At 38.4% G+C, this 27,859-nt stretch overlaps 1 protein-coding gene across 2 annotated transcripts in view; it reads left to right on the plus strand.

The window, feature by feature from the left end:
• Positions 1 to 27,859, plus strand: part of PTPRG (protein tyrosine phosphatase receptor type G) — a 179,534-nt gene that overhangs the window by 14,732 nt on the left and 136,943 nt on the right. For both annotated transcript variants that reach the window (XM_053470206.1, XM_053470205.1), the window contains exon 2: positions 16,772 to 16,876. In XM_053470206.1, the coding sequence (XP_053326181.1) occupies positions 16,772 to 16,876 (105 nt within the window). The remainder of the gene's footprint in view (positions 1 to 16,771; positions 16,877 to 27,859) is intronic.

The raw sequence follows: 27,859 nt of genomic DNA on the forward strand, positions 1-27,859 counted from the left end.
CATGTAGTATGGAAAAAGCTTTATAACCTCATTGTGTTTACATTGCTATATTTTTAAAAATGGTGACTCTACTACTTCATTCAGACACGTATTAAATGTATCTTACGAAGTTCTACCGAGCTTGACTGAAAGCCATTGACTTATTGAGGTAACGTGGGGACCTCACATTGACACCGAGCCATTATTAAAGTGTCAGAGTACAGATGTTCGCTGTCTTCTTCTTAGGGTTAAACCGGGGCTTCAACGCATTTACATTTATTGCAGATGAAGCCACTTCGAGAGAAGGTGACTTTTATTTGAAGTGGGGGGTATTCTGTTTTCCTCTTCCAGTGAAATGAGTTCTTTACGAAACGAGGCTCTCAAAGAAAACCTCTCCAAAGAGGCATCGCCTTTTTCATAATCAAAGAAACGCTCGTGAAACCCTTAAATCCGGTTAAAGGGCTTTGCGGCACAGCTCTAAAGGCCGGTGGTGCTGCTTACCTGATGTTCCTGAGAACAAAAGTCTTCTATTGACCCTTCAAAGAGACGGTTTGCAGAATGTACCGCTACATGTGCATGTGTTCCGCTCTCCTGTGTTCCGTGATCGGATCGGTGGAACCTTAAAGGAATCTTCCACCGGGTAACGGAACTCCGAGAAGCTTCGGTGTTCCAATCGCATCAGAACCCGACTTCTTCTCTCTATTGTGTGAGAGCTATTCAGATATCAAATCGAGTTTTATTTTATTTTCACTGATAACGTTCATAAATCATCGGTGTAAAACATTTAGGATGCTGCTTTCCGTGGTTATTGTCTAATTCTGCAGCTACAGGCGGCGTACCTGTCTGAGTTCATGTGCTTTTAAAGATAAAACTGTCTCTGACGCGGGGCTCTCAATCTGTTGTCTCTGATTTTGTTGTGAAGCCAGTTTGTTCCCTTTTTTATAATAAGTTTTTAATGAATTGACAGCTGTTTTTTATTTTAATGTTCCGTTGCATGTTGGATTTTACCGTCGGAGGAGTTGCAGTAATCGGCTTGTAGTTCAGACAGAAGATTTACAAATCTCTATTGCATACACAGAAAGATTTTTGTGTTCTTCGATAAAACTACCTCGCAGGCGTAGAATTCTGAAATTAAAACTCATTGCATTGGATTTTCCCTGTCTGCACTGGCGTGTTTTTAATAACCACATTTTTCACCATTTCCTACTACCCCCCCCTTGTCTCATTGGAAAGGCTTTCATTGCTAAGGGGTAGTGAATTAAAAATGTTGAAATGTTTGCATTAACCTTAACCTTTTTTTCAACTTTTTCAAAGAAACTCTAAAAATCAGTTAACTTTTCCAAGACTGCAAAAAAAAAAATGGACATCTTTCATAATATCCATGCGCCACACTTTTGCCTTCTCTATTTATACTCTGATCTGTCTTTAACGTTCATATACTCTGCGACTAGCTGAGAGTCATAGAATTACTCAAGAACATTCAGGATCTAACCCTAAGGCTCCGTTAGCTCCTTGTCTGGTGTTTTGGGGAACTTCATATGATTTCTGTAGAGGAAGAAGGGTCCAGCTCTGTCTAGCTAATAATCTCAGATCATAAAACTGCCAGAATGTTCACCTCCATCTCTTAACGACCAAGCCAGGGATATATTCTGGCCTAGGGAAGAAAGTCCAGGGGGAGAAATCCCACCACTCGGTGTCCTGTTGCTCAATGATCTTGTTACAAGGGAGATTTTAATCTCCCCAACTGGCCCATTTGCACCATAGAGGCTGTGCCGAGCCGTCGGCCTCCGTCCGCTGTTTTAAAAGGTGCTTTGGGCCGTGACGTTATATCGGGTCAAGCCTAGAGCAGTGCCCAAGGTCAATAAATCTCTGGCCCCAGCTGAACCCTTTCTACCACCAATGGTCAAGGAAGGGCAGGGACACCAGTTGGATACATATCCATCAACAACATGTCTGCTTTCTGGAGGTTCTAGATTTTGTTTGTTTCTATTGTTGGGTACATAACAATATTAACCTTAATTTATTAAAGCCTGCCAAATACATGACCCCCATAGCTTGTGCAATGGAATATTCAATAAACATGGCTGCTCGATTAAACTGTGTGTAACCATTACAAATTTGTTTGGCAACTTTTTTCCTTTGTTTTCCCTTTAAATCATTTCTTTACGAGCAGGTTTAATCTGTTTGGATTCTTGATTCTCCTAGACGGAATTGTGTTAATTTTAACCTTCCGTTGTTCTAATTACCGCTTCTTCTCGGATCCAACCACTAAGAAAGCAGGTGAATTTATGACGTCGGCAAAGTAGCAATTTTACCAGTTAACGGTTAACTTTCGTCGCTCACCAACAGTGTGATACGTGTTGACATAAATAATGTATCTTCGGAAATACAGAAATACAAAAGAACATCTGCAAAGTAAAATAGGAAGACATAATGGATGGCCAGGTGCGAAATGTAAATTACCGTCGACTTGTTTGCTGGGAGATGCCAACGGCTTTTTTATTTTTTTTTCTGCCGTTAATGTCTTTTGCTATAAATTGTGTGAGGCCTTTTCTTCCCCTATAATTGTCCAAAAAGGTAAAACTCTCAAAGTAATTTTTCGATTTGCTTTCAGTCTGTGCCAATGTTTTGAATACAGCAATAAAAAAAAAAAATCTCCACCCATTTGGATAAAAAATAGTTTTTTTTTGTTTTTTTTTTTTACTGTTCTTGTTTTTTTTTTAAAATTTAGTTTCTCGGCTTGATTCATGAACGCCCGCAGCCTTACATAATAGGATCTCGGCAAGTTCTAGTTTTTAATTAAACAAAACAAGAAAAACATCATAAACAACGTATTGACAAAATGCTGGAGATCCAAACCTAATATAACCTGTGAGACCTAATGTTAAGTCCACCAGAGAAAAACCATCACAAGCACCTCTGACCCCACTGGAATGCCCAAATATCTTTTTGTTGTACCTCAGCAATGCCCTCTCTTCCCATGATGTGCGTTTCCATGTAAAATATAGACTATGGTGTCTTTTTACTTGTTTATATTTATCCCTGGAAACTTGTACAGTTGTCGTTTTATGACATGCCTGGAATTCTTATGGTCGGCGGTGGATTGTTGGACAAAATTCATGGGCAGTCCATGCTCCAGCTGGCTGCCTAAACCCAAACTCCCGTCCGGTGTGTATATAGACTCCAACTACTTACTCCTGTGCTACGTGAGGCATCTAGGAGTTTGCGAGGAGATCCCAAAAGCCTCCATTGGTGGGGAGACCTTGACCCTTCGAGTCGGGAACCGCTGTTCCAGAAGACTTCTCTAAGTAGTTTTCACGTTTGGTTCCAGCACCGGAGGAAGGACGTAGGCATGGATTCGAGCTGGTCTTATTTATTACCGCCTTTACATCTTGGTGTCTCTGAGTTCACTGCCTGCATGTCCAAGTTTATTATCCATCCATGGCTTGACTATCTTCCGCTTATTGGAGCCAAGCTGCTTGGCGTGCAGTCATCGCGCATCTCACACCGAGAAGCGAAGGAAGGAATTTGTGTAGCAAAAAAGCAATTTCAGTTGTTTAGGAAATACAGACAAAAGCATGAATCAGTCTATTGAATCGTTTAGGTTCCCCGGGCATTTCTGTTTGTCCTTCACCCGATGTCTTGGAAAACCATTTAAGTTCAGAGGCAAAAGGGACTTTTTATTTTTTTTAATTGACCTTGTCTGGGGCAAGGAATGCCCTTCAATTGGGAACTCTAGATCTGAAAACTGCCCAGAGGAAAGAGAGAAAAAATGAGAAAAATAAATCCTTTTTTAGGTATTTGGTTTTTAATAGACTGATTTCCGTTAGTCTAAGCCGCGTGTGGTTAAAGTAAATGACCCCATCTGAAGCGTCCTTCATTTATTAATTTTAATGAATCATTTTGGCTCTGTTACGTAATGAATTTGAAGTCCATTTGTAGCTCAGAATAAATGGTTCGCCCCGCTGAACTTGTGACCCATAAAGTCTCCATGGAATGTGGGCTTTCAGGATCTCCTCATAGACTCTCCGATGTCTCTATAAATAGGACCAGACCTGTCAGAAAGCGATCGAGACGCCACCACGGAAATCGCGTAAATCTTATACCAAATCTGTAAACATTAACACTACTTTTTAACCGGATGTTTATCTCTTGTGAATGTTTTTTCTTTTTTTTTTTTTTTGCCCTTTCAAAGTCGGCCATTTTATATATTGATTTTTTTTAATATTTTTTACAGTAATTTTGAATTTACACAAATACTGTCTTTTTAATAAAACAGTGATACGTTCCTTTAGCCTTCATTATCAGGGTCTGTGGTGCTGTCTCTTTAAATGGTCTCGGCGCGGCACAAAACGTCTTGTTACCATTTCATCATGGCTTTTTTTTTTTTATTTAGCATAAACTCTGTGCTTTTTCCCGCTCTTCCAAAAAAAAAAGGTAAAAAGGTCAGTTCGTACTGTAAGCCAGAGAAGAAATCAAGTTTATAGCGGGAGGATTTACCGACGGCTTTTTTAATCGATTGGGCTCGTTGGAAGGGCTTGCAGTGCATTTCAGTGAAACGGAACACATGTGTTTTTCGTTAATTGCAGAGGAACAGTTTGTGCAATGTACTAAAAATAAAAAAGTACTTTCTTTTTGACCAAAATTATATATTTTTTTTCTTTTGTAAATTTAGTCACCAAATAGATTCTCAATAATCCTTTTGTTAAGTGTATGAAAATTGCTCCCCCCCCCCGAGGCAGTAATTACTATCTTTGTAGTTGAAAGGCCACAAAAATAGTTTTTTTCCCCTGTTTATTTAATTTCCCTTTTGTTCACCTTCATTTTCAGCTTTAATGTCTTCTGGCTTAACTGTTTAATATTTTTTTGTTTCTTTAGTCAGACTTGGTACTACCTTTTTTTTTTTATTTTAGGAGATTTTTCTTGCCCTTTTTTCTTATTTTTTTCTGGAAAACCATAATATTACAAATATGATAAGGAGAACATGCATGACATATATACCATCTGACAAATAAAGTCTGCATCAGTGTTTCAGAGCTCTAAATGAGAACGTCCCATGTAACCAATAGGAGGAGAGGGAGAGGCCAAGATTCCATTTTCCATTGGCTGCACACAATGATGAAATAAAAAAAAAATGAACACATTTTTTTAAAAAATATTTTTAAAATCTAGCTGTTCCCTTTACAATAAAATAAAAATATGTATAAAAACAAATTTAGTCTACTGTTAGCCATCTTTAAGTTCTTGTTATAAGCAAGAAAATACCCTGTCCAACAAAAAATGGATATTTTTTTTTTTTTTTTTCCAAATGATTTTAATTGTGAACGCTGTAGACCGGAAGGTTGTACAGGAATAGTATTGTTTGACGACTTCCTTCAGTGTGTTGTTCCCTGGAAGAATGCGTTTTAATTAATGAAAAATAAGACATAATTAAAGGGGATGACTTAAGATTTGTTAATGAGATAACATTAGATAATCATAAAGGATGTAGTTGAACTAAAGACATATTTCTGACATCTGTTCAGCTTTTATTTTCGTGATTCATCTAATTGCTTCTAGCGCTTGACAGTTCATTTTTCTAGTTTTTCAAATCTTTTTTTTTTTTTTTTTTTCTTTTTTCTTGGCTGAGATGTAATTATGGGAGAGAAAAAAAAAAAAAAAGACCGGGCAGGTAGGAACCTTCAACTCAAGAAGAGGAGATACATTCTTTCCAAGTAACTTATTGATATAGGGGCCAAATGCACAAATTAGACAAAAATACCCTCAAACTGGACAATCCTGTCAAAAAGATAGGAAGCCAGCACTTCTGCCTTAAACATTTTAGAACATGTTGCCTAGAGACGTTATTGCTTCTGAAGTTAGACCGAAGGAGAAACCGAAAAATTGTAGAGATAATTTCTTGGCCTTAAACAGTCTCACCCGTGGTTAAGGATTATTTTACTTAAATGTCGGAGCGCGGACCACCAATTGGGAAGGTTTCCCAAAATGTCAAAGGTATCCCAGCGCAGTGCCCCTTCATTCATATGAAAATATGCCTCTAACTTGGATGAGAACATCGTATTTTAGCAGACAATAATTCCATTCTCTAAACATTGGGATATCTACCACTTGAAGCACATCAGCCACTACTAAACCAGTCATTTTACAAAAAGTTGGGTTGCCAAGGTCCTTGTGATCTTCTGAACCAAATTGAGTTCCCATCAGTCGCTTTCTTATCAGAAAATGTCTTCCACTCACTTTCGGGCCAAACTTTTTTCACATTTGGAGGTGTATTCCACAATAGTAACAATGTATTTCTTCTGCATCACTGGTGTTGGTTTCAACCACAAGTCATTCAAACGGCCGCCACCAATTAAAGGTCATCTCGAAGGACGTCTTACAAGATAAATGAAGATAACTCGTCAGCTGGGCTTCACACTGTACTATATAAAATATATAATAAATGGTTTAGCTACTGGCAATTTTGATATCACCCCCCCCCAAAAAAAGAACACATCTTGGAACCAAATGTCTACATAAAAAAAGACCCCTTTTCGTCTTATTTCTATACAAATAAAAAAAACACATAAGGCTTTTCTCTGTTATCCCATGATGTCCTTGGGTTAATTGTGTCTTGTTTGAGGGCGAGGATTTAATGGGTCACAAGGATTTGTAATTGAAGTAAAAATAAATAAGTAGATTTCGTCGGTCTCTGATCTTCGGGCTGCGTAGTTTTTGCTGCCTTCTCCACCCAACATTCTAGACAAAACAGACGCAGGATATTAACCTAATCAGGAAATGTTGCAAACAATTATTGTTTTTTTTTATTTTTTTTTGGCAAAACACTTTTAGAAAGTCTAGGAGAAAGTATTAATTTATTTTTTATTTAGTTTTGTTAGCTTGTTTTTTTTTTTTTTTTTTTTGTTATATATATTTTTATGAGAAAATGGCAGTTAAGCTTTACATTCGTTTTTGTCCAGACAATTTTAGAGAAGGGACTTAAAATACATGTTAAGAAATGCATATACGTAGTTTCATACTCCTATATGTTTTTAGTATTTTTGTCTTTTTATTCTGAATATACTTCAGTTTTGCTACTTAGAATTCATTTTTTTACCCTAAAGTAATTTTAAAAGCTTTTTTTTTTAAAATTTATTTGGTAGAACTTGGGGGAAATACCTTTAATGGTGGAACAGAAGAGTTGAGACAGCTTTATTTCTGAAACCCTGAGGCGTATTAAATGAAGCTTTACACCTTAGAAAGAAAATGAGCAGTGGCAGTGGAGTGTGAGCGCATAAGGGAAGCAAAGTGGTGTAAAGTCAATATCGCTTTATCAATAGAAAAAAAAATTCTCCAAAACATGTGAAACAAGAAAAAAAAAAAGAGCATGTTTCACGGATCCAGAAGCCTCTACCTCCTCGGTTTACCTTTACCAAACATATAGATCGCCTGGGTTTGGCGGGGAATGGGTTTGGCTAAATGCTGCTTATCTCTCCCGGAGACCCAGGGAAGCACTGCTTCAGCCGAAGACTCTGGGTCAAACCTTGGGAGTTCCAAATCCCTTTGCCCCTCTCTCCTTCCCCGATACCCCTCGTTTTTTAGGAGGTCAGAATGTTTGCTGGGTATAAGGGTATCGCAGGTTCTACAGCCCCAAAAGCCCCGATAATGCGTAAAGAAACAGCAGGAAACAGCTTTATAAATTGAACGGGATCAATAAAACCCATTCTTCTTGTAAACACCCCACGCAGTGACACAAATACCCCTCAATAGGGAACAAAGTCACATAATGCACTTCGACTACTTCAAATGATAATACTGTATTTATTGTGTTACCGCTATGGTTCTTGAGTTTGTGTAAATGGCTGAACTTTGTGTACAAGGAAGAAAATATAATTAATGCATTAAAAGGATGGTTTCTAGTGGAACTTCAAATAACTGCTCATTGTAGAACTTTATGAAACAATGAAAATCTTCACATATCCGAGCTGAGATAAATCCTTTTTTATTTTAAGTCCTGATTTATATTCGACATGAAAGTGAATCATTATGTCCTTGAGAGATAAAAGAAGATTTAATTGTAGAAATGAAAGCTTACTAATAAAATGGGAATAAGATGATTGGAAATATATTGAATTGAACAACCTCTTTATTAAAGTTCAGATGAGTGCATATTATTAGGACATTATTATTATGTAACAGACCTATCTATTCAAGACGGCCATGAGATGACCGTCTTGATGAGGAGAGAAGGTGCAGATGTGAAATAATGTTTGATTAAGTGGGAGGATTTGAAGAAAAAATGGGATTGGAGGAAAAGGAGAGGTTGGAGAGAGATGTTGGGGTCCCAGAATGCGACGTTGGGCTGGGGGGGTTGATTGGAGAAAGCCCTCATGCGGGTTCAAAGCAGAAGGAACTTGGTGCCTTCAAAAAGTGACTCAACACCTGTAATGTAACGACAGGCAGTCCAGATGCCATCGTTGAAATCACCAATGTTGGGATTCGGGAATGATGTAGCGGGAATCATGTGACCCCACACAATGAGCTGCAATTCTGGCAGTGTCCCTCATGAGTGTGCGCTCTGGATCCCCTCAATGCATCAACTCAACCATTTTTCCATAAGGATCCTGGAGTCGTTGAGTTACTTAGGGAGCTATCAGTATCTCCTGGCTTTGCATGAAGAGACAAGATTGCTTTCTCTTCTTTAGTTTTTGGTCATCATGATGAGGTCACAAAAGGCCAGCCTCTCTTTACCGCTGCTAAAAATACACCCTGGAGTGATTAGAATGATCTCAGAAAGGGGTCTCGGACCCGACGAGCTGTTCTGTAAAGCAAGAGAGTCAGATGGTCTGAGGATAGTCTGGCCCTTGTCTCATTTCTCCGTTAATCGGTATTCTCCGTCCTGCAGAATTAACCTCTACAGCATGTGTTTATTCAGCCGCATGTGTCTGACCACGTATGTGCGTGTGTATGTATATGTATATATACTATATATTCTATGTGTATCAGACCGTCCCGGTAACAGTAATGCCGTGGATACATGGTAAAGGCGCAGGTTTTCTGTAAAATTTGCCGCTGTTTCTAATAATCTTGCGTTTGTTTTCTGTTTGCTCTTCCTTATCTCCTGAGATTATTCTCGTCACATTCTCTGCTCCCCTCCCTCGGGATTTATCCCCCCCCCCCCCCCCCCGGTTCACTTGCTCTGCACACGTCTCCAGCTTCCTTTTTGGAGAATCGTGTCAACAGCCAACTATCCTCCTCTCTAAAAACGTCCATTCCCATCGCTTTAGCCTTACATCTCCTGCCTGTTGTTTGTAGCCGGCTTTCCGTCACTTTAATGCTTTCATAATCCCCCGAGAAAAGGGGAAAGGAAATATAAATTAGCTTTTACTGTATCCAAATCGCCTCTGGAACAAAAAGGTCTATTGATTTGCAACCTTTTTCTTGATTTAAGATATTTCTTTCGTGGGCTCCCTAATGTTCTCTAATATATCAATTATTGCAGTTTATTTTAAGAACCTCTACCGAGGATTATCATTTTTGAGACTTTTAAACCCCAAATCTGTACATTTAATTTCCTTCCTTTCACTTTAGAAAGTCCATTTAATTGTTACCTTTTTGTAACCCACTCTATATTGATACACGGTATCACTAAATCCATACCTCCATGCCGCTTGATTCTATCCTTCTACAGAAATGACTATTTCATTTCGGAGAAGATCATGGAGACACCGGCCACTTGATTTGTTAGTAGACTTCTAATAATATAATTGTAATGGTACCTGACGTGCGTTTTTTTATTTATTTATTGGATTTTCATCTCACCAAACAGTTCTTCAACATAACTCAGTCTGACTTTGGCCTGCATTGGCCCGTCTTCCTCATCTATTAGGGATTGAGTGATGTGTCGTCAATAGGGTGTTACGCGGAAAGTGCCCGTCGCGTTTTGAGAGCTGAGGAAGCCGCGTCCGCTCTTCCATTTTATCTGATTTTGTTGTTTTTGGCACACATCGGGTTGCTTAGAGACCTGTTGGTTCTCTCCCACGTGTCTTAGTCTTCCCAGGAGAGGACCTGCGTGGCTTGTGAGACGACACGTTGTTCATGGCCTTGCATTTAACTATTGTAAATGTTAGAGCAATATTTACTGGTTTTTGGATTTTAGCTTTTTGTGAATTTATTGTCGTATTCATATTTTTGGATCGGCATGGTTTAAAAAATATGAGTGTCCTGTTTCTGCTTGTCATACCTCCGTACTGATCAGCCCCTTGAGTTTGCTTGGATGAACTAAAATCGCCCTTAATAATAGATCGAAATATATCTCAAAATGATGAAAGATGTTTTTCTGTTGTGACCAAGCTTCCCTCTGCCTTCGGATCATTTCTGTAATAAGAAAGGAGATCTCAAATTATATTAAGACAAGTCACGGCGCTTCTTCATTTCGAATGCAAGACTGTGCAAATATTTTGCTTAGAATTAGATCGGAGACGCAAATATTGAAATGCTGCTAATCTTCGGAGATGTGCTCTCTGCAGCAATAATCTGAGTCGAGTTTTATTAGCGCTCTCAAACTGTGCCCGTCCAGACATATGGCATCAATTGATAGATTCTGACAATAACTGTTATCAGTTGTTCAGTCCTCCGTGGCTTAAACAAGGGCACATCTGTTGCAACGCATTGACCTTCAAGGCTTGTCAGATCGTTTTCGAAAGTTTCTTTCCATGTTATTTTCCATAAACCAGATACTAATTTCCATAACTTATTTGGTTTGGTGACTTTTACGGTACTAACAGGCCAGGCGCTTGGCGAGGATGCCTTCAACATCTGCTTAGCCAAGAGCCACGGGCCACCAAAGATATTAGCAAAGCATGCAGACCGAGCTTGTAATATGATAAATGAAGAAACTGTATCAGCGTCCTAGTGTTCCAAATCAGAATACTATGTAGCCAATGGAAGAATAACAGCAGAAAGGGTCTCTCCACCATGAGCTGCTTGGAGTCTTCCAGTAGAAGGCTTCAGCAAACCTCCCCGTAGTCTGAAATATGGCTGTAGCGGTTACAGAGCAACCTCGACTTTTCTTAAACTAATGTATCCAATGATTATATTTTTTGGATACTTTATGAAGTCACATCTTTTAGCACTGAACTCTTCTATCGTAGATGAAACTGTAGGTGTAGCTAGCGAGACAATGTTACTTCTACCAAGCTTCTAGCAAAGAGGGACATCGGAGATGAAATGTAGGGATATGGGTCCCGTAGAGATGTGCTACCCAAATTAAACAGGGACAATTGTGACCTGTGTTTTATAGCGTCTCCTGATTAATGGTGTTTGTATATTACCTTCCAAGCTCAAAGTGAAATATGACTTTGAAGGACAAGCTCTCTCTCCAGCTTCCATTGAGCCCATAGATCTCTTCTATTACGAAGGTTTCTGATTTGGCTGTAGCTTAGTAGGAGATGATCTCATTTGGAGGGAGCCGATAGGGATCACCCCGAGACACCTCCGGCTCCCACGCGTGAAACCCCTTACGTTCCTGGAATGTTCAGTCGCCAGATATTATTTGGCATTTATCGTTTTATTGATAACCTGCGATGATTTGATGGGGCATTAAGATTTTATCATTTGCTATAGCAGAGAACATCTGTGTGATTTAACTATTATTATCCAGACGGGAACACTTCTTGCTTGGTTACATCTGCCTTGGGTGCACTGCAAGCTGGAAGCCAATTCACAGACGCTTTAGTGTCCAGAGCTCCAAGAGTTTGTGCAGCAAATCTATAATGCATGGATTTCAAACAACAAAAATGTCCTTTTTTTTTCTCAGATTAATAGGGAGATTGACATTTTTACAAGCTAACACAGCAACGTGTTCTTACATATTTGTGTATATTCAACTCTTGTGTGTCCCATTACCTGCCAGATGTGTTGTATGAAGGATGAGGTGTGTGGTTTTTTTTTTTTTTTTTAGGCAATGGATTTTTGGTTTTGTGGCTTCCAAATATTCTCTTCTAGAGTTACGGTTGCTTTACGGTTACATTGTATAGTGTTAGAGTTTTTGAGTGTGTATATATATTTTTTTTTTTATTATTATTATTTTATATCATTTTTGGTATTATATTTATAACCCTTTTCTTTTAAAGAAAACGGGGCTTTGCTTAAAAGCCGCATCCCAGCCTTGAACCGCGAGCAGATATCTTTATATATAAACATTTGAAGGCGAACATCTGGACTTTATCCCAATGTGACTGTTTGACAATGAATGTTATTCCGCTGCCAAAGTTTTTTTGTTAATGTTCTTCGGAAACAAGGAAAACCGCAAAAAAAAGTGGGAGTCTGCTTTCCATTACGTAGCCGCATCTATTTTAAAATATAAAACTACCCCACGCCTGTATAGTGATGCATCGTGTGGGCTTCTTTAACCATTAGGGTGCCCGATGGTAGCAACAAGATGTGTTGACCGCTGGCACCCAAAAGACCATAACTATTGATACTCATGGAAATGGAATGATTGTTCTGGGTGTTGCGTGCTCTTCAGCTAGCAGGGCGTACGTCGTGTAAGCCGAAATATTTTAAGTGCAGTGCATAATTTTTTATTATCATGGGGAAATTGCTTTTTCAAGCAATTTTGAGCATACCCCCCCAATTTTATTTTTCTTATGTTCCTACAATGAAATTGACTTAAATAGCCAGTAGACATTAAAAATAACTTTACCTTTTCTATTATTTATTTATTTCTTTATTTGTAGCAGTGACTGTCGGTTGGCGACCGAATCTGCAAGAAGGCGCTGCTGGCCAGCTTGAGAAAACGGCTACTAAATTACAACCAGGCGTCTTAAAGTTCTGGGGGAATTAAGAAATAAATAAAATAATAATTTTGGCTTCTCCGGGAGAAAGCAAAGCTATTTTTGAAGACTCTGGCACTTTAAAGTAGACATGCCGCTGGAGAACAGATTGGTTTCCTTTCTAACCAGCGCTGAAAACCAGCTTTATAATGTACTCCTTTTCAAAATATTTACATTTCTTTTTCTTACGGGTCCCTGAAGGCATATTATGCAAATTGGTTTCTGCGCCGGCCAAAAGCTACTTTAGAATGTTGTCATGCGCTGAAGTTGCTCGATATCCGAAAGATATTTCTTTTTTCCCTAGGAGGTAACAATATGCAGGTAGATATCGCCTACTGTCTAGATTATTTTGGGAAACACCTGCATTCTTTTTGAGATTTAACTGAATAAGGAGATATTTTAAAGGTACACGATACGGCCTGCTCTGTTCTAGTAAAAAATGTATCATATGGTCTCCTGAATTCATTCAAATAAATTAATGTGATGATCAGGAACAAGTTGACTTTGTGGAGATGGTGTAGAGCAAACAACCACTTGCATGATGGCCTTCTCTGCTCTAGAACATACAATAAAAACAATGTAGTTTCTCGTATTTAGGAGCACATGCTCAGAAATGGGTGGGGCATTGTCAGAAATGGGTGTGAAAGGGGCGTGGACAGATTTACCCTCGAACCCCCTCCTCTTTAGCCACCCGTGGAACTCTCCATGTGATTGACTTTATTTTATTTATTTTATAGATGAGTGAGTTATTTTATCTGGTTTAGAATCATACGTTTTGATATGGAAACAATTGTAAAAAGCCATATTGTCCAAAAACCATTTGCCCACGTTTCCAATAACTCTCCACGTGGAAACTTTATGGCTAGGTTTCCATGCCCGTTTTTATGTTGCTTGCATTGTGTCAATGGGGAGAAAATTGCAGTTTTTGCCCTTCTTTTGCTTACTTTGTTCCGATGAGGATTACAGCTGAATGGGTAATAATGGGAACCTAGTTTATTAGAGTCTAGTTCTGTGTGGCCTTTTTTTATTTTTTTTTCTTGAACAATGTTCTCATTTGACTCCAATATCATGCAGTAATTTTATTTTATATATTTTTTTTTTGTCCGATTTTGTTATCATACCCCCTTTACTTCTTTAAGAACTACCGGAAGTAACAGGCGCTGACATGTAATGACTTTTCAAATCCCTAGCGTTTCTTCCAAGTAGCTCTAAAAAGGTTTTCCTTTTTTCCTGTGAAATGGTTCCCGAGTTAAATTGACTTGACTTGGTTGAAGGGTGACACTAATTACAAGTTGCCCTGAGCGATCCATGTAGAGAATTCGTCGTGTTTGAGACCTGCCATTAAATACCTGGATACAACAAATCCCTTCTAAGAGTTCAATGTTCAAATATAGGCTCTGGATACATCTTAGCTCCAGAAATAAGCAGTATATCCAGCAACAAGGGAGACGAACACTCTTAGTATGAGTATTGATACAATGCCTGGCGTAATGGCGACTCCCGAGGCTGCTTTTAAGATGTTAAATATTTGTAAAACTTGAATTTATCTTTTTTATTTTTCAGTTTTTTGTTTCTTTTTCTGTTATCCCAGAGGCAGGTTGCAAGAAATCCCAGTGATCCAGAGCTCCTAAAAAATGTTTACCCTGTGGATTCCCATGTTTCATTATTTTAGGTAGATCTCAAAGGGCTTCTCTTTTTCTTCTATAAGTCACATTTATTTATAGAGCGCTAGCAGATTCCGTAGCTCTATTACAATGGGAGGATAGTGGGAATTAACGTTAAAGCTGACAGTATACAAATTTACTTTCACATTTATACAAAACAGGAAAACTGCGCTGCTTTTGTGACCTTATAATCTATTTCCTGACCCATACAGGTATATGTGTAATAATGATCGAAGCCCCCCTACCCATATTCTTCCGACATACCTCTAAACATAATGATCACAGCAATGTTCTCTAGAAGGATATGGCTCTTTAGGCTGGTTGGGAATGGAATACGTTCTGTTGTCTCGCGTAGCACGAAGGAAGAGCGAAGGAATTAGGCTTAATCCGGTGATCATGTCAGTAGGAGAACAGAACAATAACAAAGTAGGTTTTAAGGATCTCTGGAATTAGCACAAGTGGAACAGGCTTCCTTAAAGAATTAAGAGGTCATCATTAGAGTATACTCATTGAAAGGTGCTACATAATAACTCTTACCTTGCTTCTTGCTAAATGTTTGGTGCGTCCCCCAAGTATGGTTCATTTGAAGAAGACCAGTTCTAATGGTTTCTAATGGCTTTGACTGCACAATGGTTTCTATTGGCTTTGACTGCTTTGACAGGTGGCCCTTAATCGATACCCAACGCAATGTCCAGACATTTCTCTTGACCCGAGTGCAGCCAGACACCTAACTTTTTTCATTATATATTCTTTTTTATTGGCACCCCTAACAACATAATAACAAATATTTGCAGTTTAATATTTGTCTCCACTGAAAATAGTTTTCTCTCTAATGTTCTGCATAATAATAAGAATAATAACCAGCATCGATAAGTAAGCAGCCTCACAGGCCCATCGGTCATTTGTCCAGAATATTAGATGGCCACGCTAGGCCTGCTGGGTACTTCCCAGAGTAGACTAACCGGAGCTTTCCTTCTACGGGGAGAGTGATCATGTAGGGCCCTGGTTAACCACATGTAGAGGTGGGGCTAGACCCAGAAAGCATTTAGTGAGTGGGAGGGAAGCTGATGAGGGATGGGTGTGTCTAAACAGTACTCCCCACCCCTGCGGAACTGACCAAGTGTGTGTGTCTGTGTATATGTATGTATGTAAGTGTATGTAAGTAATATATATATATATATATATATATATATATATATATATATATATATGTGTGTGTAATATATAAAATATACAAAGAAAACCATGTATATTTACTCTGAAGCTCAGGCATCCTCCTCCTAAATTTCTTCAGCAGCAATTACTGAAACAGCTGCCTGCTATATATTTGCATAATTTAATTTTCACTTCTGGAAATATTGGAAATCAATGGCATAATTTATATTAGGCATTTTTATTGTGCTGGCATTTTTATTTTTTGTAATTCATTCACGCTTTATGTGCTGAATCAAAGTGTTTTGTAACCTATAAAAGTGTTTATGTGCTGCTCATGGTGGTTTTTGCCAGAAAAGCACAGTCACGATTTATGAGAGCAGCCTAACAAAAAAACAAATGTAAAGGGTTAACCATTTTAGTGAGTTTTCAGTGAAAAACATAACATTTTTAAGGGTTTAAATAACAAAATAAAGTATCACTTTGTTTTTATAGCCTTTTGTCAGCCTTGTGAAATCCTTCATTTCAGGTTTATAGGAAACAGTTTAGGCATTATTATGGCAAAATAGCAAATTTGCATTAAAGATATATATATATATATATATATATATATATATATATATCTATATATATATATATATATATATATATATAATATATATATATATATATATATATATATATATATATATATATCTATATATATAGATAGATATATAATGTGTATATACACACAGTATATGGACAAAAGTATTGGGACACCTGCCCATTACACCAACAGGGACTTTGATGACATCACGTTCTAAATACATAGACATTAATATGAAGTTGATCCCCCCCCCCCTTTGCAGCTGTAACGGCTTCTGCTCTTCTGGGAAGGCTTTCCACAAGATTTTGGGGGGTTTCTGTGAGAATTTTTGCCCGTTCATCCAGTAGAGCGTTTGTGAGTTCAGGCACTGATATTGGACGAGATGCCCGGCTCTCAGTCTCCATTCCTGTTCATCTCAAAGGTGCTCAATGGGGTTGAGGTCATGGCTCTGTGCTGCCGGTCAAGTTCTTCCACACGAAACTCCTTTTAACATTTGTAGACGTTTATTTTGGCTCTTTTGGTTTAAATATATATGAATTCCCTTTCATTTTGTCTTTTTTTGCTTTTTCCAGCCTATACGGAGGGTACCGTTGGACCTTTACACGACAACAATCATGGCAGCTCCGTACAACTTCGGAGGAGAAAGGCGGCGTCGGAACCATACTGGTCTTATTCAGGTAGGGTGGAAGTCTGACTGTAAAGAATCTGTAAATAAGGCCGTTTCTAGAATAGCCGAGCAAGATAAATAATTCATAGAAATCTAGATTGGAATGTGCCAAACCTGAAGGTTTTTAATCGGAATGTAAATTGTTTTTTTTTTCTCCTTTAAATATAAGAGTTGGCTGATTATGACTTAATTTGCGATAAAGCTAAATTATTCAAATAGCTTTGTTTTAACTAAATTTTTTCCCTTAATAGGTAATATATTTAATATTTGGGTTCCGCGTTCTATAGAATTCCTAGAAAGTTGATGCATTCTGTATAGCGGCCGGTACCGGCTCTGGCCACTTCTCAGATACACGGGCAGCTACATTCATCACATTAGGAAACTGAACGCCGTTGATCTTATCTTATTTATTTATTTTTTTTTTAACGGGCTGCACCTTTTCCGCTCAGACTTAAAACCTCACCCTTCCTCGTCAATCTAATGCGTTTCTTTGTTCCAATTCCATTTGCTTTATTGATGGTTTGCAAGAATTCGACAACGAGAGAAAGTAATGGTAGAAGAATGAGCTTAATGGGGAGGGAAAACATATTGTGCGGATTTTCATATCGGCTTCTACAACGCACAGGGGAATATTTTTTTAGATTGAAATATGCTGTGAATGTTTTTAAAATGTTGTATATCACAGCCTTGTTTACAGCAACCATTTCCATCGAAAGCCCATACTAATGACCCTTATATATATGTATTTTTTTAATCTGGCCTGCTTTTTCCTATTGCTCTGAATGCCGAAAACAAGTAACCTCGCAATTTTGTTTGATTTATAATTTTTTAAACCTTTTTTTTTATATATATATCTACATTTTAATTTTAAAAAAAAAGGTTTTAAAAAAAATATAAATCAAACAAACAAAAATAAATAAATAAAAAAAAAATATAAAAATCATTAAAAAAAACTTCTTCTTCCACCCCACCTTGCTTTAATCAGTTAAGGGGTTTCAGTCCCATCTGGCAGCCCCCCCCCCCAAAAAAAAGAGAAAAATGCAGATATTCGAGAATTTAGTTAATTAGGGAAGTACCTTTATTTTTCTTCCTGTTTAAATTCGGACAACACCCCATTCGCAGGATATTATGTTTCCATTTCATTCATGAATTGTTTTAGCTTGTGATACATTGTAGACGTTTGTATTTAATCTATAAAAGTATTTAATGCATTCAATTCATGGTAAATAAGCTGTGAATTCAATTTTATTAAGAGGTGAGTTAAAATCCTCATTTTCATGAATATTTAAAATAAAAAAAACAGTTAAAAAAATATATTTTGTAACCAGAAATCAGCTGCTTTATCCAGATGACATTTTGAAGAAAAAGAAGAAGAAAAAAGGATAATGTTTAATACTTTCTATAAACATCGCATCATAACCGCAGAGTCCCAGTAAATTAGACGATCGCTAATACACCGGCTCCGTTTTGTTAGATAAAATTTTTATCATAATCACGAGTTTGAAAAGGGCAACGTAATTTGCATGCACTTAAGGCCTTTTCCCAGAAGATCTCGTATACACCTTTTCTTCATTAGCAAATGGGTAAATCCAATATCATTGATCTGTAGGTGATATTTCATACTCATAACATTTCCAGGACCTCTTAGTCGGAGAAAAAAAAGGAAATAATATATCTTCCCGCTTCAGGAGCTGTCTGTTATGCTCTTTTATAGAAGATTTGCCTCCCTTTTGATTTTTTCGTTGATTTTTAGACATTTTTGTTTTATTTGACTCATCTGTATCTGAATGTTTTGCTTATTATGACGTACGTCGTTGGCTAATGGCCCCTTTTTCCTGAGATGGGTTACTTGGCAGGTTTTTAAATCGTCTTAACCAATCTGTGTCTTATCCCCAAAGTCCAGTCTGGGGCTTTTTGAGGGGTTGGTCAAACCCATTGGGGCATTCTGGTCTAGGCTGACCAGGCCCTGGCTTATGGAGGCAGTTCTAGGCCTTCTGTAGTAAAACGGGGAGCCAAAAACCATGTCGGGTGATTGGGCTCCCTGTAGTGTCATTGGGAGCATTCAAAGGGAGATCACTGAGCTCCTCAACTGGGCCATTAACGCTATGGAGGGCCGTGTTGACTCGGCAAAGTCCGCCATAGTTGCCTTCTGCCTGGCGTCGCACATTCTTAAAAAGTGTAGCATCGGCATATGACATCATATCCCAGCGCAGAGCAGTAAGGACGGCGGCACGTGGGGGGGGGCTGCCCTGGGTTAGGCCTAGGGTGGCACTGAAGATGAATTCACCTCTGATCAAACCCTGAGAGTGAACAGGTATGTCTGTATAATATATAGTTCAGGTGGACCAAATTCAGTTTTAATTAGATTATAACTCTTTCCCAGAAGTCCCAAAACATGCCTTTTTTGCTAATTTGCATCTTGTTTAAAAGTCATGGAAAGGCACGATAGTAAATATTCCGTTTTACAATGTTGTAATAAAAGATAACACGCTTGGCTCTTTAAATGAGGAATTATTTCCGTAAGGGCAGATTCAGCATTCGCCGGCCCTCCTTCTGTATCTCTAATGTGCCGTAATACCGGCTTTGCACATTACACAGTAACATTAATATATTTTATACACTCGCTGAGATAAAGCCAACGCGGTAACCGGGTACCGGAGCGTTCGCCGTCCGTGAGAAGTTGGTCATAAATAATAGAGAATATCACCATTCAGCTAAAGAATCACCAGGAAGAAGAGAAATAATTGGTTTCCGTAGAGACAATAGACAGTCCGGTATTACCATTCATATACAAAATGGCTACTTATTCTGCGATACGGTACAATAAAGAGACAATGCTAAAAATATTCATGACAAATGAGTTGTACAGCCTTATGGGAAATCATACCCAAAGGACCGCGCTGGCTATTGAACTAGTCTTTTCTATATAACGTGTACTAAAATAGTTTTTGATTGTTTTTGTTTCTGTGATATAAGGAAACGGTAACGGGGTTGTTTCATCTGAGGGGTTATTACATTATGGGGGGGCACTTAATACTCTATTGCATAACACAGTAAAAGGCATACTTTTTTACACCTGCTTCATTTTGCATTGTCTGGTAGATCATCACTGGTGGGACCCTAGCAAAATCTCTTATTAGGTCTCTGGATGCGTTCCTCAGGGGCGGGTTAGTAGTGTTTCATCACACCCACTTCCCTCCTACTCCACACCCACTAAAGGCTCCCTGGGGCCATCCCAACCCCTACATGTGGCTAGCCATGACTCTACGTTCCAGAGGGAGAGCTCCCTCTGACTAACTGACTGAATACCCAGTAGGACCACAATACTGCTACTCCAGGGGCCAACAGAGATAAAGTAAAATTACATAAACTTTCAGGACCTCAGTGGTGTCTTCTTCAGATAGAATACCTCTGAAACCCGATATGACTTTGCTTTTTAGTATAGTTTAGGCCTCACTCAAATTTTCTTTCGCACATTTGGCTTCTGGGAAAAACATTCTCCCTTCCCCCCCCCCCATTTTCATGTTTTCCAGCTGGAAAAGAAATGGCCGGTCTATTTTTCTCTTGTCTGTGAATTTTTCCTTGTTAATGAGATCTTTTTAGAAGGAAGCGGAGTGACGAGAAATATTCCATTATCGCCGACAAATATTTAAAAAAAAAACAAAACAAAAAACTTTTCACAAGAAGAACTGACAGCCGTGAAGGACGTCTCTGCTTTCACGATGATGATATCGGTGCGTGGGTGGCAAATTAACCCTTTGCAAGAAAATTATCCCTTTTAAACTCTCCATCTGTCTCAATACTGACGTCCCTGTTGCTTCAGAGTTAATAAAGTTAGGTTGAAACTCTTGAAAATTCAACCTGAAAACTAAATACTCACTTTTTACTTCATTTGTTGGGAAACTTGTTTCCAGAATTATCGCTAATGAGTTTAATGAGATTTTTATGTGATTTTGTGCCCTGAGTGGGGCATTTAGAAGAAGAATAATGGGGTTTATTTACCCCGTTTAATATAAAAAGCCATTTCCTGCTGTTTCTATACACATTATCGGGGCTTTTAGGGCAGTAGAACCCTGCGATCCCCTCATACCCAGCAAACATTCCGACCTCCTAGAAAAGTGGGGTATCAGTGGAGGAAGGAGGGGCATTAGCGGAGGAAAGAGGGGCATCAGGGCAGGAAAGAGGGCTATGAGGGGGCATCAGGGAGGAAAGAGAGGCGAGTAAAGAGACCTCTGTGTTTGGATTTCGCTTGGTGAAACAGTCCATAAAGCCGCAAAAAATATTTTTATTTCCCAATTACAAGCCCTATTAGCCTTGGCTTTGACAGCATGATATTTATGTAGGGCAGTTTTATTTCATGTGGAAACATTAGTTATCCCTCACTGCTTAGCTCTTGATTGAAGGAAACCAACCCTGCAGTGCTTTCGACATTCATGCTTTCTTCTCTGTCTATCATAAAATCAACAAAACTATTTTAATGTTTATCTCGTCCCTTGGTCGAAGTGACCTGCTTACAAAATCTCATCGCTTCTTCCTGAAGAAAAAAATAAATATATATATTTGTAGGTAAAATGTCGTCATGTTTGAAAACACAATATTGTAAAAATGCCTCTCATGTTGAACTCCAGTGGCTACGTGGATACAATGTATGGATAAAGTGCAAAGTTTTTGTCATCATGCCATTCTGAGATTTGCATTTTCTGTAAATGACATTTTCCTAATAAAAATGCCTTTTTCTGACTATGGAATAACGGGAAGGGATTTCAGTTGCCGAGTTACATTTTATTAAAAAAAAAAAGGCCATATTATTTGATTTATTATTATTATTATTAACGATGTCTTTTGGAGCGGTAATGGTTTTACGGTTTGACTTTCGCTGTAATATTTCCATCGCCCACTCTGCAAAGTGTGACACATTGTTGCCTCCTTAAGTACTAAGTTTACTTAAAATCCCAAACCAGCTACTTCCTAAGATGTTTCATTTTCCACCGGTAAAAAATTCATAAACCAATACGGAGGGGTCAAGGCACGTGTTAAAAAAGATAACTTAAATATACGTTCATGATGCGTAGAACCGTACAAACCAAAGGATCGGCTGGGACTATATCTGATATTTTACGCTAGCATTGAATCCATGAAATTTGTGCAATTCAGAAATAAAAGTTCTATATTTTTAGCATTGGTAAATGGGGTCCACGAGTGAATTAAAGCAGCGTTGGTGACATTACACGTATCGTAACGATTCTACGAGTGCCGCCGATCTACGCTCGCCTCGGTGGTTAACTGTTTTGCGTCGTTATGTATCATTGTGACTTAATTAGTGACTTCCTTGCAGTGTTTTCCCGAACCCGCCAGAATTACTGCTATCTTGTCCCGTCCTGCATGCGCCAGCTGTTTAACTTCCAGACAGAAAGCGCAGCCAGGGACCTTGTCCGTACAAAGGATGCACTCTTAACAGTCCGTGGGAACGGCAGAAGACAGCCAAGTGTCAACTACATAAGCATGAAAATGTCTCTCCCCTTCTAAATAGATTCCCCCCCAGAGGCAGGAAGTTCACGTTCGCTCTTTGACACTTATTACATAATCATTGTTTAAACACGAATGTATCCTTCTGTCCTGGAAACCTGATGGCCTTATTGAAAGGTTTGCTGGAGGTCACTTAGAACAACAGAAGTCTTTAAAGAAGGTGCGCTTGGAAACATTTCCAATAGCTGTACTTATTCCGCCCCATCTATATAGTAACAATGTCCCTGCGATCAAACCCTGGGAGGCAAATGTGCCAAATGTTTCAAACACCCCCCCTCGTTTGTTTTATCGGGTTTTCATGTTTTAGATGAGCTGATGGTAACGGTGGATGCGGGAAAGAAGTCCTTCCGGGTTTGGACCCTACCGACCCCTCAAATCAAGGACTTTTCCTCGAGCCCCGATTTGGCTCGGGTAGAATCTTAGCCGACGTCTTCTATTACTTGTCATAAAGCTTGTGTTCTTTTTATTTTTTTTAAAGAATTTGGGGATTCTGTGTCTTTATTGAAAGGAATAAAATGTTTCCATGTGAAAAAAAAACCAAAAAACCCTCAAAAGTGTTTTATAATCCTAGAATTTCCAGAATTTGAGAATTTATTATGAAAAGGCCTTTCTGGGCTCTGGTTTTAGACTTTCTTAGAAAGTGAACTTTTTTTTAGCACAGATTTGGAGAGCTCCACATAATTGTACGCAAAGCTCTTCGTGTGACGCCTGTTCCCGTATTACGAGGTGGATTTTAAGATTTCTTGATGAGTGTTCTTCTTGTGCTCGGAAAGAAAAACACATAATTAAGCAAATTAGCCTTAATTCTTCTTATTCACAGTCTTAAAACTGATAAATTTAGACCATCTCTTTCCATATGCCTTTAATTGGCCAAACGTGCATTCAATTAGAAGCTCTCCATCCACCAAAGATTACGGAGGCCTGAAAAAGATCAAATAAAATTAGATTTTTTTTAGGGGGGGTTCCAGATGGAGGCTTTATTTTTAAGCTGTATAGTAGTAGAATTTGCAAGGATACGATGATAAATAGAAATTAACGAACCTCATTCCAACGCACGCGCCGTCAGTCAAGTCTTTAGATTTTTCTGCTCGTTGGAATAATTCTAGGTTATAAAACACCTTTTGAGTGTTTTTGAGTTGTTTTTTATAGAATTTTTTTTATTCCTTATCTGAATTTGTTTAGAATATTGTGTTTCCGTTGGTAGTTATGGAGAATTTAGTGTTAAGGTTCTGTAACGAGTGTTTATACCGGGCCAGGGGATTTCTTATACTAAATACTTTATGGAATCAAAAGAAGTATCCCAAACCATTCAAACAGAAAATAATAAGACCTTGATTCTAGAATCTAGGTAACGTTTCTAGTAGTTACAAAGTTACTCAGGGCAAGAGAAGTCTATCATGTCCAACCCATCTCCTTCAATTCAACAGAAGGCAAAAAAAGAGAGAGAAACATTTATCCAATATTGTCCCAAAGTGGTAAAAACACTGCTTCTTGCTAATGAATTTACCAGCGTTAAATAATTAAATCCCTGAATGCACACGGTCGCTAGAAATGCATCCAACCTTTTATTGAGAGCATTAATTGGATCCACCAAAACGACTTCACTTGGCAGCGCCCCATCACGAGGAGACAGCACCCTTTCCTGTGCTAAATGATGAATCTCTTTTCCTCCTCGTGTTACAAGTTGCCCCCGTGGAACATTCTATCAATGACAAGATTCCCCGTCAGGTCTTCGTATTGTCCTTGAATATACTTGTATATGCTCAAGATTTTACCGAGTGGAACCATACAAAGAAAAAGATAGGCCGTGAATATCTTCTTCTGGTAGTTCCTAGTAAAATATGTTATCGCAAACGCTATGAAATGTCAGACAAAGCAATGTCAATAATACAAAGGTTAAGATGTACTGCAGCACCAGCAATATACTGTATAGACATGTATTCTTCCTGCCCCATTATGACAGCAGAATCTGCTGGGGCAAAAAACATTGCTTTTTGGGGTCGGTCAAATAAGGAAACATACACTACCGTTAAAAGGTTTGGGGTGACTTTTCAGGGAAAACGAGGACATTTCAAGCTGTAACATAATTGCAAAAAGCTTAAACTTGGATCAGTAAACACAACGTGCCATTGGAACCAGGGAGTGATGGGAGTGATAAAGGGCCATTGGAACCAGGGAGTGATGGGAGTGATAAAGGGCCATTGGAACACAGGAGTGATGGGAGTGATAAAGGGCCATTGGAACACAGGAGTGATGGGAGTGATAAAGGGCCATTGGAACACAGGAGTGATGGGAGCGATAAAGGGCCATTGGGACACAGGAGTGATGGGAGTGATAAAGGGCCATTGGAACACAGGAGTGATGGGAGTGATAAAGGGCCGTTGGGACACAGGAGTGATGGGAGTGATAAAGGGCCATTGGAACACAGGAGTGATGGGAGTGATAAAGGGCCGTTGGGACACAGGAGTGATGGGAGTGATACATGGCCATTGGAACACAGGAGTGATGGGAGTGATAAAGGGCCATTGGAACACAGGAGTGATGGGAGTGATAAAGGGCCATTGGAACACAGGAGTGATAGAAGTGATGCACACCTATGAAGATATTTCATTAAAAATCTGCTACAATATCCATTTACAACATTAACCCCGTCTGTGCTGGATTTCTGATTCATTTCATGTTATTTTGATGGGCAAAATTTGCTTTTCTTTCAAAAACAAAGAGTGTTTCCAAACCTTTTAACAGTTGTGTAGAGCCGAGCGAAAAGTGGACAGAGGCTCGTTCATAGCCCTTCTAGGTGTTCGTTTACATATAGGGCAGATACTAAAGCAAAAATTTGCGCACAGGAGGCAGAGATGTTTTTTTTGTATTGTAAAAATACGTGCTGTCAATGCAAAGATTTAATTTACACGTTCATAATAAATCCAGACATTATTCGTAGGAAATACTTAAATAAATTATATATAAAAATCCCGACAATGATTATTTAATAAAATCTGAAATAATTGGGTTCTTTGAGGGTGTGAACTACTTAATTAGATCTTACGACTTAACGCACAAGTAAAATTTGCATTCTCCTTGCAACTCTCCGTACGACGTCTGTATTGTCTGAATAGTGTGTCAAACCTTTTACACTTTAATAACGTTCTGATAATTTTTAATCGCATGCATTTCAAATCTTAAAAAAAATTAAGTCTTGACAAAATGAGAATTTTACACATGGGCAGACAACGCTACCCAGAGGCCCACTTACACTTTTCATGAATATTAATTTTAATAACACATGCCAAATTGGGATTGTTTTACACTAATGCATAAAATTTGCAGTTTGAAGAGCGCTCGGGTATCCAGCGAAAAGTCGGAGGAAAACAATTTCGTAAGACAGCCATTTAAAAAAAATGAATTGAAACAGCCCGTCGGTATAAACGGCACTGACCAGATAACCATTCGGAGTGGGCGAAGTTTTAAAACGGTTATTTATGGTTTCATTAAGACGCGAGGCCTGCAGACGTTGTAGATTAAAGGTTTTGAGACGTGTTGTCGTTGAACAATTTTTGGTAATGGAACTTAATCAAGAGAGCGTCGTGACATCAGCGGCTGTAATTAATGTGGTTAAAAGGGAAAGTTTTGCCCTGTAAACCATGCCGTAATTCACAACTAGAGGATCAGAGACGGGCCTCGAGACAACATTGCTTACAAAGTAACCATTGCTGATTTGCTTGGGTCGTATCGGCCAATTGCATTTGGTGTTGGAAGGTCAACTTCCTCTTAAGGGCGTCCAGAGTTCCCCGATAGTTGACCGGTGACTTATAGGGCCGTGTAACTTACCGGTGGTGCCGCTCCAGGTCCTGCACACGCGGCCGCCCGCTACGGTAGTGTAAAAACAGAAGCTCTGCGTATCCGGTCGTTTGATGGCTGCTGGCCTTAAAGAGACAGAGCTGCCGAGTTACCCCCCCGGGTCAGTACCTGATGATAAAAAAAAAAATAGTATTTTGAAAATCACTCCTCTACGTTACTCGGACTAAACAAACCATTTATAACCTGAAGCCATTAGCTTTTGATATTAAAAGGATATTACCTGTCACTCCGTCTTACAAGTCCGACTTGTCTTTCTTCTTTTTCTTTCTTTCTTTGAACGTCTCCCCGTGGAGATTCCGCTGTTATCTGCCTATCAAGCTGCGTGTCTTAAAAAAAGAGTCGCGAGCTCTGAAATAATAATAGGTGTGTATTTTCCCAATCTGCGGGTCGAGTCACTTTGCGGTTGGCTTCAATGGAGATCAAGCACAGGAAAGGTCCTGGACTCCCGGTAGTCCCCGCTGTGAATATATATTCGACTAAACAAATCACGGACTTAGATTTCATGTTTTGTTTGCGTTTGATTCCTTCCAGATACATGAACTGACATTGAAGCGCTTCCCAGCGTCAGGGCGTTCTCTTGCGTTGCATGCATGCCGGAGTTTTTTTAATGGTGACTTTAAAGGGACAATGTCAAAGTAAAAATAAAACCCTCATATATAAACTACTTTTCCATGTAGACAAAACATTAATATTTTTTTATATTTTTTTTCTTACCATGTCTGATGGAAATTTCAGAAATAAACTTTTAAAATACAGAAATTTCTTTAAAAAAAAAAAAAGAAATAATAAAATAATAAAAAAAAAACTTTCTCGTTAGATGGAAACGTACATGTGTGATGTCGAGTAAATAGGGTATCGTATTAGACAGAGACTCACATAAAATATGCAGAAACCTCACACGTTTCCAAGAGAGGTGTTAAGACAGTTAATTTCTTTGTTCGTAATAACAGAAGTACACCACATCTGAACTGTGAACCAAGGCAGGTTTCATACCTATTAAATGGTGATAGGAAATAAACTTAGTTGGAAACTATTTTATTAAAAAATGAAACTTTTGTAAAAAAAATAAATAAAATAAAAAAAAAATATATATATAATATTTTACATATATATATATATATATAATTTCATTATATATAATATTTTACATTTATAGAATCTATTATTCCAAGAGGCAAATGTCATCTAGAAGAGCCAATTACAAGTTGTTGACCCAAAAATGCATCTATGTCAAGTGTCATTCAAGCAGAAAATGGCTTTAAGTCATGATAAATTGGAATGGATTAAAAAGCACATCCACTTCTTGGCATAATGATTCCACTTTCTTTTTTGAAGACAGTCTTAGCATCCCTTTCTAGAATCTTTTTTTTTTTTTTTAACCCCTTAAAGGACAATGGGCGGTCCCTAAACCCATTGAAAACAATGTACGGGCTTTGTCATTAAGGGGTTAATGATCTATTATTTATCTACATATAGTAAAAATTAGTCTTTATGACATTTATTATATTTATTACTTTTTTTATGTTTTGTTTTTTTCCGTAAAAGAGGCATTCCTTCTATGTCAGTTTTGACGATGATTTACCGTTCACAAACGATGTGTCTCCTTAAT

This window comes from Spea bombifrons, chromosome 6, assembly GCF_027358695.1.
Source record: "Spea bombifrons isolate aSpeBom1 chromosome 6, aSpeBom1.2.pri, whole genome shotgun sequence".
Lineage (NCBI taxonomy): Eukaryota > Metazoa > Chordata > Amphibia > Anura > Pelobatidae > Spea > Spea bombifrons.